The sequence below is a fragment of the Diorhabda sublineata genome, chromosome 8 (genome assembly GCF_026230105.1).
Source record: "Diorhabda sublineata isolate icDioSubl1.1 chromosome 8, icDioSubl1.1, whole genome shotgun sequence".
NCBI classification, from domain to species: Eukaryota; Metazoa; Arthropoda; class Insecta; order Coleoptera; family Chrysomelidae; genus Diorhabda; species Diorhabda sublineata.
This window is the reverse complement of record NC_079481.1, coordinates 5,689,812-5,705,342: the sequence shown is the minus strand read 5'-3', so window position 1 is coordinate 5,705,342 and position 15,531 is coordinate 5,689,812. Positions and strand designations below refer to the sequence as shown.

Below are 15,531 nucleotides of genomic sequence, written 5' to 3'. Positions count from 1 at the left end.
AATTTACTCGACGGACTAAGCACTTAGAGGTGGGCTTCCACTTCATACGGGAAAAAATCATGAATGAGCAAATCAACACGTTTGAAGTCATCATCAACTTGCCGATATGTTCACGAAGAGTCTTGCGTTCTCTATTGGAGTCTTGTGTTTGAAGGAAGGTGATGGAGCTACCTAAGTCGTACCCAAGATTCTGTTGGTATCGCATTCTATTGCAAAATGTCTCTTTTCAGTTTCTCTTTGTTTCCGGGACATATCGGAACGAAGGGAAATTAAATAGTTGATATGCTCGCTAAATAGGAGACAGACAAGCCCTTCGTGGGACCCGAAAACCCTTCTGTGGTGTCAGCTACAGAGTAATGGAAAAAGCACTGGAAAAGAAGGTAGATGGGAGCAAAACCAATTATTAGGATAACTTACAGGTGTTGAGACTCTTCTGGAAAACTATAATCAAAGTAGTGCTGCTAAATGTATCATTGCGGCGTGCAGAGGAGGAAATCTCTATCCACATTCTCTTGAGGTGTGGAACACTAGAGAACTCCAGGGCACTACATTTGGGAGAGCTTGAAATTGAAGACAAAGATCTCTGGCAATTAAAGCCGTTCTACATTCTAAACTTTTGAAAAGGAATGGGACTTATGGATCAGCAGTAAATCTGGATTCTCCAGTATCGCTGCAAGAGATGGAGGCAGAGACCCCATATCCATACACAGCGTGCACATTTTTGATTATTGATTCGACGCACTTTCTGTGGGTCGCAAACTGTTTTGATGGCGTCTCATTCTATCGCAAAATGTCACCTATCAGTTACTTTTGGTTTGAACCCGATCGCAAAAAGTATATGCTCCATCGTGGTCTTGGAGCACACCATTATTCTCGTATATAACGCTGCAATGGCGACGTCGCAAAATGATCTGATGTCATCGCACTCTATCGCAAACAAAATTTTTGAAATTATATGATTGTTGATTCCAAATTGAACGTGTCAGGTATACCTATTGCCTATGCGTTATTTTTTTAAACAATTAAAACACCAAAAAATCGGTACAAATTTTGTTTTTTGCATTTTGCTCTGAACCCATGCAAGACTCGTCTTTGGTACTATGAGCAATATTGTAGAGAATTAAAAAATCTTCAAAATAAGCTTTTATAAATTAAATTTCGATAATTTGTTGCTTAGATAATTTAACCGAAAGGAAAAAAATTTCTAATTTTTCAAATTGTTTATAATTTGTTTAATTTTAAATATAAAGGTTTATTATTCACTGAAAACCGAGATCTCGATGTACTTAATCATTGCTCTAAAGATGGGCTCCATGGCTCTAATAGTTTTTGCAAAATGGCAATTAAACCATGGGAGGCCCTTTTTCCCAAAGGGCCATTCTTGTTCACCGGATGGTCCTATCATCATTTGGAAAATCGCGTTGGAAAGAAGAATAGTTGAACTAAAAACCCCTCATCTCAGTTTTTTGAATTTTTCTTACCTCAAAAAAGTTTTAAACGCCAAAAACTATCTATTCGTCTTGGTGATGTTTGTGCTTGCTCATAAAAACTTTTTTGAGTTTTTACTTTCTAAAACCACCTCGTAATTAAATATAAACAAACAGAATCATAAGTTTACAAATAAATAGTTCACAAATGCGAATTGTTGTTAATAAAAGCCAGGTCAATTTAACCCATAAAAATAAAATTTTCTATTTATTTGTTTAGGATTCATTGTAATAATATACTTTCCAAATCCGAACTAGGCATTTAATACAAGATCTGCATTTCACACGGGTCTTTTATTTATTTTCATAATAGAAACAATACCCGAAGCTAAGAATAGGGACAGACAACGACCGCAACTATACAGGATGTGGTGCGAAAAGTTTCGCTTAAAAGTAATATTCATGTATATATTCAAAATTACGAACCTGTGGATTCTAGATGAGACTGAGTTCAAATATAATGTTCTGAATGTAGTATATAGTATTTTCCACAATCTGTCTTTACTACCCAATCCTATATAAAACTCGATAAGACCCAAAAGTCGTAAATTTATGGCTATTTATTGAGAGGGTATTGTCTAGGGCCGCAATATTATATTATACGAAGGTTGCTACTGAAGTTTTGAGATAGATAAATAAAAACCAATATTTATGATTGGATATGGTTTTATTGTTTCTCAAAATAAAACGTTTTTAGATTAGAACGCATCAACTGCTTCTTCAGGTGTAGAAAAACGTTGACATTGACTGTTAAAAACGTTTTTGTTTGAGCTGATGTGTGAGAGCTTAATTTGATATGCATACATAGTTTTTTTATGTTAAAAATTGAATCAATATTCTGATTTATTTCCATGCAATATTTCTTAGAAAATTATTGATTTTCTAGTTGAACATGAAGTCATCAGAAATGAGATAATTTGTATAGAGTGTTGTTAGGTTAAGTTAGGTTAGGTTAGGTTTGGTTAATAATTGCATCACGATTGTTTATAAACTCGAATCATTCTGACTTTACTTTTGACTAATAAATTTATATGAAAATATATCATACAAATAGCATATATTCGACAAATTTGAACAAAGACTACTAAGTTTTGAACAAATTCCTTAGGTGTTGATGTCTTTAACAAATATAGATATTAGGCAACGTTGTAAAGTGAAGTAAACATGTTTGAAACTGGAATTAAATACTAAACTCTCTTTTTTTTCTTTTGTTTTAAATGAATAAAAACTGTAAAGTGGAATAAATTTATTTCAAATTAGAATAAAATACTGATCTTTTATTTTTTTGTTTTGAATGTACAGAGAGGTAGGCAACGCTGTAAAGTGAAATAAACATGTTTGAAATTGAATTAAAATGCTTATTTTTTCTTTTTTTACTTTATTTTGAATCAATAGAGGCTGTAAAATGAAATAAATTCGTTTGAAGCTGACATACAATACTGAACTTTTCTTATTTTTTGTTTTGAACAAATGTAGAGATAGGCAACGTTGTAAATTGAAGTAAACATGTTTGAAACTGGAATTAAATACTAAACTCTCTTTTTTTTCTTTTGTTTTAAATGAATAAAAACTGTAAAGTGGAATAAATTTATTTCAAACTAGAATAAAATACTGATCTTTTATTTTTTTGTTTTGAATGTACAGAGAGGTAGGCAACGCTGTAAAGTGAAATAAACATGTTTGAAATTGAATTAAAATGCTTATTTTATCTTTTTTTACTTTATTTTGGATCAATAGAGGCTGTAAAATGAAATGAATTCGTTTGAAGCTGAAATACAATACTGAACTTTTCTTATTTTTTGTTTTGAACGAATGTAGAGATAGGCAACGTTGTAAAGTGAAGTAAACATGTTTGAAACTGGAATTGAATACTAGACTTTCTTTTTTTCTTTTGTTTTGACTGAATAAAAACTGTAAAGTGGAATAAATTTATTTCAAATTAGAATAAAATACTGATCTTTTATTTTTTTGTTTTGAATGTATAGAGAGGTAGGCAACGCTGTAGAGTGAAATAAACATGTTTGAAATTGGATTAAAAAGCTTATTTTATCTTTTTTTACTTTATTTTGGATCAATAGAGGCTGTAAAATGAAATGAATTCGTTTGAAGCTGAAATACAATACTGAACTTTTCTTATTTTTTGTTTTGAACGAATGTAGAGATAGGCAACGTTGTAAAGTGAAGTAAACATGTTTGAAACTGGAATTGAATACTAGACTTTCTTTTTTTCTTTTGTTTTGACTGAATAAAAACTGTAAAGTGGAATAAATTTATTTCAAATTAGAATAAAATACTGATCTTTTATTTTTTTGTTTTGAATGTACAGAGAGGTAGGCAACGCTGTAGAGTGAAATAAACATATTTGAAATTGGATTAAAAAGCTTATTTTATCTTTTTTCACTTTATTTTGGATCAATAGAGGCTGTAAAATGAAATGAATTCGTTTGAAGCTGAAATACAATACTGAACTTTTCTTATTTTTTGTTTTGAACGAATGTAGAGATAGGCAACGTTGTAAAGTGAAGTAAACATGTTTGAAACTGGAATTGAATACTAGACTTTCTTTTTTTCTTTTGTTTTGACTGAATAAAAACTGTAAAGTGAAATAAATTTATTTCAAACTGGAATAAAATACTGATCTTTTATTTTTTTGTTTTGAATGTACAGAGAGGTAGGCAACGCTGTAAAGTGAAATAAACATGTTTGAAATTGGATTAAAAAGCTTATTTTATCTTTTTTTACTTTATTTTGGATCAATAGAGGCTGTAAAATGAAATGAATTCGTTTGAAGCTGAAATACAATACTGAACTTTTCTTATTTTTTGTTTTGAACGAATGTAGAGATAGACAACGTTGTAAAGTGAAGTAAACATGTTTGAAACTGGAATTGAATACTAGACTTTCTTTTTTTCTTTTGTTTTAAATGAATAAAAACTGTAAAGTGAAATAAATTTATTTCAAACTGGAATAAAATACTGATCTTTTATTTTTTTGTTTTGAATGTACAGAGAGGTAGGCAACGCTGTAAAGTGAAATAAACATGTTTGAAATTGAATTAAAATGCTTATTTTTTCTTTTTTCACTTTATTTTGGATCAATAGAGGCTGTAAAATGAAATGAATTCGTTTGAAGCTGACATACAATACTGAACTTTTCTTATTTTTTGTTTTGAACGAATGTAGAGATAGACAACGTTGTAAAGTGAAGTAAACATGTTTAAAACTGGAATTAAATACCAAACATTCTTTTTTTTTTCTTTTGTTTTAAATGAATAAAAATTGTAAAGTGGAATAAATTTATTTCAAATTAGAATAAAATACTGATCTTTTATTTTTTTGTTTTGAATGTACAGAGAGGTAGGCAACGCTGTAAAGTGAAATAAACATGTTTGAAATTGAATTAAAATGCTTATTTTTTCTTTTTTCACTTTATTTTGTATCAATAGAGGCATTAAAATGAAATGAATTCGTTTGAAGCTGACATACAATACTGAACTTTTCTTATTTTTTGTTTTGAACGAATGTAGAGATAGGCAACGTTGTAAAGTGAAGTAAACATGTTTGAAACTGGAATTAAATACTAAACTTTCTTTTTTCATTTTGTTCTGAATGAATAAAGACTGTGGAATAAATAAACCGTTTCTGAGAGATATAGCATGGAAAGAAATTTTATACTTTCGCGGTCCTTTCGCTTTTTGGCTCTAGAAAATCGAAAAATCATCCGATTTCGGTGAGTTTTTTTTTAAATCCTCGTAGATTTACGAAAAAAAATATGAAAATAAAAAAAAATGAAAACTTATATTGGTTTCAAAGTTTTAAATTGTTGATAATGTGTTGCTTTATAATTGATAATAACCTTTTTCCAAATAATCAAATGAAGTTGTTATATTTTTTCCATAATCTACACAACAAAACGAACAAATTGAAAAAAACCTAACCTAACCTAACCTAACTTATCCTAACCTAACCTATCCTCACCTAACCTAACCTCATCTAACTTAACCTATCCTAACTTAACCTCACCTACCCTAACCTAACCTCACCTAACCTAACCTAACCTCATCTAATTTAACCTATCCTAACCTAACCCTAACCTAACCCTACCCTAACCTAATCTCACCAAATAATTTTTTTAATAGTGAAAATTTTTAATTTTTCAAAGTTAACTTTTACTATTGTACACTTGATTATAATAAGTGATTTTAAGAATGTTTTTTTTCATATAACTTTAATGATTGCTTAATAAAAAAAGGTACAAACGATTATATGAGAAAAAAAAGTGAATTTTAAGAGAAATTTTTATTATTTTCAATTGTAAAAACATGATAAAACAACATTTTGTATAGTTTCTTTTCAATTTGTTCGTTTTTTTTGTGTAGATTATGAAAAAAAATATAACAACTTCATTTGCTTATTTGGAAAAAAGTTATCAACAATTATAAAGCCCTGAAACCAATATATGTTTTCATTTTATTTTATTCCCATAATTTTTTACGTAAATCCGCCGTAAAAACGAAGATTAAAAAAAAGTTCATCGAAATCGGATGATTTTTCGATTTTCTGGAGCTAAAAAACGAGGAAACCGCGAAAGTATAAAATTACCAACAATACAATGACCGAAATTTTATTATAGAAAACACCAATCTTATCTCATACGACTAATCACCTCCTAAATATTGTCACATGAATTTTAGAAACACTTATATGTCCACCGTTAAACAAAACTTTCTCGCCACACCCTGTATACATTGACAAAAAAAATGATCATATCATCAAAATATTTCAAAGCGACAATTTGCAAGCGCTGAAATAGGAAACAATTCCTTTTATTTCAAAGAAGCGATCTCAATTGATTAATTGGGGTTTATTGTGGTTAAATAGCAAAAATCTTTTAATAGGTGCCTTAAATAAACAGATTTTGTTCGCTACACATTCCGGGATTAATTCAATTTTAAACACACTTAAATCTCGCGTACACGATTGGTCTTTGGGTGCATTCTTAAGTCATGGGCGGGATCTTGTAAGACAAACACGCCCGAGACTCCAGTTGAAATTCAACGCCCAATTAGTCAAAAGTCGTCTACTAATTGGTGTTTAATGAGGACGAAATCCGATGCTGTGTTGTGTTTTTACGCGTAAATAGTTTGTTATTCAGGTAAGTGAGATTGTGTTTTTTTTTTATTTTTATTTTCAATGCTCTCGGCGTCAACACAAAACACAATGTTCAATATGAATTTGTAGTAATTTTGGAACAAATTTGATTGTTCAAATGCAAAAAAGTTTATTTTAAAAATGAATCATAAAAATTTTTTATGGCTAAAATCAATACAAATGATTAGAAAGCAGAAAATTCGTTTCTTCACTTCTCGCAGGAATAACATTATCATAATTCTTTTCTGCAATTAATAAAAAATGAAAACAATAGTGGTAGAATGAAAGTCATTGGAAAAGAAAGAAAATATAACAAAAGAGAAAGGAGAACAAATTTATGGGCGATTTAAGGTCGGAAAATCAAATAGGGTGAATTTGTAAGCACCTTAATTTTCAATCAAAAATTTGTCTTCTCCACTTTATGGTGTTTAAGTAAGTTCTGAAAATGAAGATATTGAAATACAATTTACAGCTTCATCGATTCTTCCTTTTTTTGTCAGTTTCCTCACTTTTTTTCACAGTTTCAACAGGACTCAAATCCTGTTCCTTTTAAAGCAAATTTGATCCGTCATACCTTATTACCTTCTCGAATAAATTTGAGTCATTTCTAATCGTTTTCAAAGTGTCAATACAAATATTTTCGCGAGCTTCTTGTTGTTTAAACGTGAGGATTTTAATTACTGGTTTTGCACACACTTTTCGCATGTTAAAATTTTCATTTGAAATTTGCAAACGGTTTTACTCAATTTGCGGTAAAACTACCAGGCCTATTCAAAAAAGTTCATCAAATAACCTCAAAATTTATGTGAAAAATGCAAATAACCAAGTTTTCAGCTTTTTATTTTTATCTTTTAAAAACTATTTATAATTTTTGGTACGTAAATCGGTAAAAACTTACCTTTTTATGTCACAAATACTATGTAATGTTTTTCATTGAAACATACACTTTTTTACCTTATTTTGACTTCGAAAAAGCACCTTAATTCTCAATCAAAAATTTTCACGTCAAAATATTCTCGGAAAATGAAAAAAAAATCGAATCGGAGATTTTCCTTCAATCAAAATGTTCATTGCTCTGGGTCGATCATTTTCAATATTATTACAAAATATTTAAATATATTCTAAAGATTTCATAAATGTAAAAGGGTTACTACTTAAGTTTTGAGATAGACCAATGAAAATAAATATTTATAGTTAGATATTGATCCTGTGCTAAACAAGGACTATACGGCGGATCACTCATCGATTCGATGTTTTCCCATATAGGATTTTACGATGGGCCCAGTATAGATCCAGACTTGGGCCAAGTATGCACAACTCTGGCCCTAGCTTGGAATCAGTTATTGGCCCAGAGTTGGTGAGGATCTGGGATGATAAAACCCAAGACTGGTCTGCATCCCTGGTCCAGGCTGGTTGCTTGTAGAAATAGATTTTGAATAAATTGTTAATAAAATTGTAGTTTTATGACAAATTTCTATTAATGCACTCTACTAATTAATGTACATAAAATATTATTTAAATACTTAAACGTATAAAGAAATGATACTATTCTGCCAGCCTGGCTAACTATAGGATGGCCAGGGCTAAGTTATCCAGAGTTAAGCTATTATTTGTTTGTCAAGGCCGGGTTTCCCAGCGTCGGACCAAGCTAAGCCCCCTTGCTTACGTCTGGGGGCTCCTACATGGGTTTTTTTGAAATTATGTGAATTGCTTGGTTTCCTTGATTTTTTCGAACACTTCTACCAAACAAATGCTGATGCACCATTCAGAATTGAGTGTTCTACGTTGCTAGAATAGAATGATGCCGACATGTCCAGTTATTCCGAGAAAACAGACAACGACTAGCTTCGAAGTGCTTCGTTTGCGAAAAACTTTTGTTGGATTTGGCTCGTCTTGAAAACCCGTGCAATCGATTGTTGTTCCGGCTTCATATGCATAGATCTATGAATCGTCGCCTGTCACGATTGATTTTGCACCAATCGACCGAGATTCTCTTTGAACGATTGTCAAATGCAAGTGAAACTAATACCCAAGTATGCCTCAATCAGTTGAACGACTATTGGTTTAATCCAGGTCGTAGTTATAGAAAATCATCGCGATTTAATTCAATTTTTAGACCAAGATCAATGTTTCAATAATCTGTAAACATGTCAAATAGTACTCGTACACCTTTAAAAATGTCAAACTTTGTGATGTCAATGTCAGATTTGACATATTCACATCAGTGTTGCCATATCGCTAAACTTAAGTAGCAGCCCTCGTGAAAGATCTAATACAAATTTTAGCTTGGCGAGATAAGGAAGCTGCTGCTTGTTTGACTGACTTTTTTTGTATCGAACATTCGTTCAGTCAGATTTCTTAAAAAAAGGGACCCAAATATGAAAATCAATAGATTATTCTTAAGAATAAATCATCACAGGACGTCCGAAAATAATCACTAGTACGATAATATTCCCATTGGAAGAAATACGATTCAAAATTGGACAAAATCGTCTTCTGAAGCTCTTCACTTAACTTTTCTAATTGTTCTTTATAATTATAATATAATAATTTATAATTAGCAGAAAATTTTCTATCCAATCTATACCTGAAACATTGATAAATGCTTAAAACATTTATAACAACAATCTCAAGCTTCTAAACGCTTTCGAAATCTTTTATAACATGATCTTTGGGTTATTACTACTGAAAATTAATTGATTTTCATTCGTATATTATTAAAATAAGTGAAATATTTTCAGATGTAGAATGCCTCGTAAACGCCGTTCGACAGAAACCGACTCTGATGATGAACACGACGATTCGAGACGTCCGCAACGTAACGCCGCAAACGAACGCGAAAGAGCTCGTATGAGAGTGTTGAGTAAAGCGTTCTGTAGGCTAAAAACTACCCTACCTTGGGTACCAGCAGATACTAAGCTTTCAAAATTAGATACTCTCCGTTTGGCTACTAGCTATATAGCACACCTCAGAGCCGTACTAATGGATCAACCAGTGCCCAGTGATAATTTACCACAACATCCTCTAACACTGGTGAGTAGTTTTTACCACAAAACTATGATCTATTCCATAGTCTAAAATCGTTTCGAATTGTCACTTGTCAAGTTATTTGACAGGTGAATCGGGGAGAGTACGATTTCCGTGGCGCCGCTATTTGACATTTGGTTCCACTAGGCCAAAATAAATCGAAAATGAAGGATGAAATTTTTCGATATCTCGCTTCGTTTTCGAGATATCGATACTTAAAGTTATAATCAAAAGTTAGTTCAAAATTCGCTTTATTGAACAGATGGCGTTTCAAATGAATATTTTATCACTTCAAATTCAATATAAATCTTGTAATTCGATAAAAAAAAATGTTTTATTCAATTTTTTTTATTATTTACCTTAATGCTCCAAAATTATATTGGAAAAAACAGATTTTTATAACAAAATGATCCATTTTTGATAAATTTCATCAGTTTGTGATGAATATAACTTAACATACGATAAATACATGATTAATTGAATGCTTTTCATAAAGAATTGTCGGTTGATTTTCATTTTTACTTTCAAAAGTTATTTATTTTCGTTTGTTTTATAATTGAAAAGCAAGCTATCCTAAAAAAGTTCTCTAGCAATTATTTTTGCATCATTTATTCTATTTTTAACGACAAAATTAACCGAATAAGAAAAATGACTGTAAAAAATCGTTCCAAATCTACCCCATATGAATTTATCTGCCCCCAATCTCCCCTCTCCAAACTCACCCATTTCTCGCGACCTGTGGCTATTGGGCAGACCAAGGCCCGGGGTACTGATAGAGTCGAAGGGGCGAAGCCCCCCATAAGAAAAGAAAGATAATAATAAAATAAAACTAAAATAATCCTCAGGCAAAAAAAAAGTTTTTTTGGCTTTAAAAAATTCACAATTTTAGAACTTTTTACACGAGAAGGTTAGGTTAGGTTAGGTTAAATTTTTTTTTCCAATTTCAAGTATCGATATCTCGAAAACGAAGCGAGATATCGAAAAACTTTATTCTTTATTTTCGATTTATTTTCGGTCGATTTACAAAATGGCGTAGTCAAATCCAGGCGCAGCGGTGAATCGTGTAAAATTTCATACAAATGCGTTAATTCCCACGGTGGTTTATTTTGTTATATTGACGGTGAATATACACCTGAAAGTCGAAAAACGACTATTACACCTTTAATTAAGAAGTGCTATCGCGCATATTTCAGCCTGGATAGTCACAACCAGGCTAAATTTTGAGAGCCACACATGTGTGTGTGTGTGTCGTGTCGCAGAAATTTGTCCGGTTGGTTTAATCGACAATGCCTTTAGTTGAACTAGTGATACAGCTCGAATCTACCAATCATATAAGCGACTGTTAGTTTGCTTGACCAATATCAAAGGCTTTTTGAGTGAATCGAAGCATACGGGGAGGTGTATTCTGTAATAAAAACAAATCCTCAATCGAAAGAAGTTCTGGTGTCTTTTTTTGTCAGTTCCTTCAGGACGCGCGTCGCTTTTTTTTTCACAGTTTCATCAGACTCAAATATTGGTCTTTTTAAAACAGATTTGATTCGTCATACGTTATTACCTTTTCGAATAAATTTCTAATCGCATTCAAAGTGTTAATTCAAATATTCTTGCGAGCTTCTTGTTGTTTAAACGTGAGGATTTTAGACACTGGTTTTGCACACACTTTTCCATCCGTTTTTGACATGGAAGGGCGATCCGAACTTGAATCATCTTCAACATCTTCTCGGCTATCTTGAAAACGCTTAAACCACATATAAACAAGTAGAAACATACATTGCCATACACTCGTTTCAATAGATTTCAAAAGTTTCATTTGCAGTTTTATGAAAAATTCTCGTTGATAATTTGAAAAAAGAAAAAATAGCAGGTTCCGTAGTGAAATTTCCAATTTCAGTCTTCTCAGCCTCCACCGATTATCTGGCACCATTGGGTTTGATTGCTAAGCTTTAGAGCGAAATTCTGGGATAAGATATTTTTTCTTTGATACTTTTCAGCCGAGTGTCTTGAGCAATTATATTATTAGGTACATACCAAAGGGTGCAATACTACAAAGAGCTTTGGACTGAAACCTTTCTAGAATTCGAAGTTGGATTTAGTCGCTGCGCCCAAGAGTTCATTTGGGTAGAGGTCGTTCTTCAAACACAATGTTTGATGAACGCGTTTTGTTCCTCAAATCACTGATAACAGACCAAGTTTCTTTCGAAGAATTGGAGGAAAAGTTTGGCGACAGAATAATTTATAGTTATTGATATAATTGAGGATTGTCTATAAATTTTTTAATACACAAAAGTGATCTCATATTCTCATATATTAGTTTTACGAGGGCGAAGAAGGAAAGCTGTATTGAAGCACCTGATAGTTATAACAAGAAAGTCCGAAAATTTAGTCAATATCTTCAGAAAGATCAATCCAATCATTCGATAAACATTATTTATGAAATTTGGTGAAGTTTGGTTTAGAAAAAATCCTCACCGGTGCTTTTCTTAATTAATAACTAAGTGATTCACATCACGGTATAGTAAGTTGGAAACTATGTAATCTAGAATTAACGGAGGTATTTTAGTAATTCGAGTTAGTAAATCTACGTCCATATTTAGCTGAAATGACCAAAAAATATTTATCAGAGACTTTGGAATGTCACAATCATTACTAAAAGATAACGCACCTTCTCACAATTTGATAATTGCCAAGGCTAAATTTCCGAATTGGTTAACCATAAACCATGCTTACCAGATTGAGAAGAACTATTATTTGGAAGGGTTTGAAGGGTGAGAACGTCGTTGAACTAAGTGTAAAGTGTATAGACTGTGAATAATGAAATTATTATGGAAAAAAATTCCTAGTGTATGTGTTAGGTCGAAAACTTTTCGAACAACCCTCGTACAAGCTACCTGGAGTATATTATAGTATATAGCGCAATAAGTACAAATTATTATGGAAACGCGTCTCAACTCAAAATCCTTGTCCTCGAACTTATTTTCGTGATAGAAAAAATTAGATTTGGTCGCGATTAAAAAAAAACATAGACGAATATATGACGGATGAAAACATTGTGTATTTCCGGATTTCCAAAAGGCGTTGGATTACAAAGTACATACGGTTCTTCTTGAGTGGCAGCACTTCGCTTAAACAAACATCTTGAACATCTCCGAATTTAAATAATTAGAAGCCACCGGCACAAATGTACCCAGCTGTTGCGTTTTACGGATTCCCGACTTAGGAATGCCAAAATAAAATTTACGTCCGAACTTTTATTCCTCTTCGCAATCGTTAATATCGCTTTTTATATCTTTTACGTACGGGTGTTAAACGATATAGTATAAATAAATAAATGCATTGTTTTATACCGTTAGATGCAGTCGTATATACACAGAAATATTTAATGATGTAGGATAGGAGCCAAATGGAACCAAACGATAAAACAATATATAAACTTGGTAAGTGGTAAAGTCCATTGTGTAAGAGTAAGATATTTACAAATGTTGTAGGAGGGTTGCCAAATACCAATTTGGTTTTGAAATTTGTGAAGTAAACAATCGACTAGCGCATGAATAGGTTTACTTATCATTTTTTGCACACCAATTTGTCGGTTGCCCAACCGGACAAACATTGTGGTGTTTGGACAAACGCCTTGAAAAAATTGAGACAACACGAGATCTTCACAAACCAAATGGTCCCGGAGCACCCGTTTGCTAACTGATTCCGAATCAGTTTACAAACCAATGGCATGCGTACTTTCAAAATTATCGTTCGCGGATCGACTTCTTCCTCCCGCGAACGCCAGTACATCGACTGAGAGTGGCAAACGCTTTGCTGCCTACAACTTCACTGGCTGAAGAGAGAAGTGCCTTCTACCTAATTAACTCAGGCAGAACTCACCAATGAAGAACGGAAAAACAGCCTTGAGTGGAATTCTTCGGAAAATGGCCAATGTACTTACCGTCTTATTCCTCAAATAGACACCTGGGTGAACCGTAATCGTGGAGGTCAATTATTACTAGACGCAGATCCTATCGGGGCACGGGTGCTTCCGGGAATACCTGTATAGTTTCAAGCACAACACGTCTCCCGAGCGTCCGTCTTCCGCTGGTGTAAATGAAGATGCTGAGTTTGTATTTTTTGCGCGCCCTCGTTTCGAGCCATCCCGCAATATTTGGGAAACTGCGTTAAAGTAGAAGCTTCGTTTTCTTTAAAAGTATATACGTTCAGTAAATCATTTCTTTGTATATACAAAATATATTATTTTTCGATAATTGTTTTCAAAGAAATGAGTCACACTGTGACATATTCCCTTCAAATATTATTCGAGAATGAAGAAATCTCGTCATCTAATTAATCATACGTTTTAAACAGTGAAAATCCGCCTTTCACCATTCTAATTATCGGTAATTTATTTTCAGACGTGGCCTTTCAGTTTCCAAAGATGCCCCGATTCCACGACAGATGTAGTCGACGACAGAGATCAACACGTTTGGGCCCACGAAGACCCCATTCAGTCTATCGTCAGGGATAAAGACGTATCATATTACTACTGAGTCTAATTTATTTTCTTTTATACAAACGACCTATACCAACACATAGGCGCCGTTTGAATGTCAATATTTATTATTGAAGCTTCAACAAACATTAAAAACATACTAGTCTACAGTGAAACGCTGCCATGTTAATATATATTTTAAAATAATTAGTAGTGGTAATGAACAAGTATGTATGCAACCAACATATATATAACTGTTTTTTATCTAGTTACTTAATTGAATTTAAGTTGGTAACACTGCAGATTCCCTATCCGACATATCACATCCGGTTTCACACAGCATAAATTATAAGCTTTCCATATTTTTTTCTTACGTTACTATTTTTTTGTCGTCTTATTAAAATACAAAAACAGTTTTTTTAGGACTGATTGACTGGGTGAATATTTTAGTATTTAATTTTATTATTCCTAACTGTTTAATTGTGTGATTCGGGTTTCTTAATATCCGCAACATGTACGTAATTTAAAAGCAAACTAATAATAAAAATGAAACAAAAATTTATTGTAAAATATGTAGCTTTATAATAAAAATTTACTCTACATTTATTTGTTTTCCATGACTTATGTATCAAACAATCTGGATAAAAATTTCCCGAGAAAACTTCATTATTAACCTTTTTAAAATATTTATGTAACGCCTATGTGTCAGTTAGTTGAAATATATAATGTCACATTATTTATATATATAATATATATGTACGTTACTGAAACTAGAGGCATGTTTATAATTATTCCTGTCTATTTAATTTATTATTTATAATTTTCAGAAAGTGAGATTAAAATGCCATTAAGGATTACGTTTGTGTTTTATTGCTAAATGTATATCAACTGCATTTTTGGTTTTGGGTAAACACCGATACATAGTAAAACAAAAAAATCGATATTTTTTGATTGATTGGAAATTGTTTTCATTTCTCACTCTTATTTTCATGAAAAATTAGATAAATATCGTGTTTTTCATTTGAATCAATACGAAATTAACATAACAAACAATATAAGACAATTGGTAAAGAAAAATATAGACATGTGAAATTATTGAGTTCGAGTTAACAATCAAACATTAAAATTCTCAAGTCATATCAGTTTAAAAAATATTCCAAAGGAATATCAAATGTTAAAAATTGAAATTATTTATAAAAAAATTATTTTACAATCGTGTTTACAGTAAACGGCCACTTTATTCGTTGACAAATGACTTATCAATAAGAATTACTTATGCAACTAAGATTACACTTTGTTTTGTAATTGCCTACCCCACACTTTGAACTAATTAACCGACTCTTTTACAAATAATACTTTTGGAAGAGTCCTTGACCTTAAATAAGAAAGTTAT

At 31.8% G+C, this 15,531-nt stretch overlaps 1 protein-coding gene across 1 annotated transcript; it reads left to right on the top strand.

Annotated features, from left to right (window-relative positions):
* Positions 1–6,549: 6,549 nt before the first annotated feature.
* Positions 6,550–14,995, top strand: LOC130448394 (transcription factor 21-like). The gene is made up of 3 exons (XM_056785759.1): positions 6,550–6,641; positions 9,379–9,670; positions 14,062–14,995. The coding sequence occupies exons 2-3, from the start codon at positions 9,386–9,388 to the stop codon at positions 14,194–14,196; spliced, it is 420 nt and encodes a 139-aa protein (XP_056641737.1). The 5' UTR covers positions 6,550–6,641; positions 9,379–9,385; the 3' UTR covers positions 14,197–14,995.
* The last annotated feature ends 536 nt before the right edge of the window (positions 14,996–15,531 follow it).

Bases quoted from the DNA above. Each gene is read 5' to 3' on its own strand.
- LOC130448394 (XM_056785759.1), top strand. From the start codon at position 9,386: ATGCCTCGTAAACGCCGTTCGACAGAAACCGACTCTGATGATGAACAC. The intron at 9,671-14,061 runs GTGAGTAGTTTT...ATTTATTTTCAG, and splicing joins CACAACATCCTCTAACACTG to ACGTGGCCTTTCAGTTTCCA.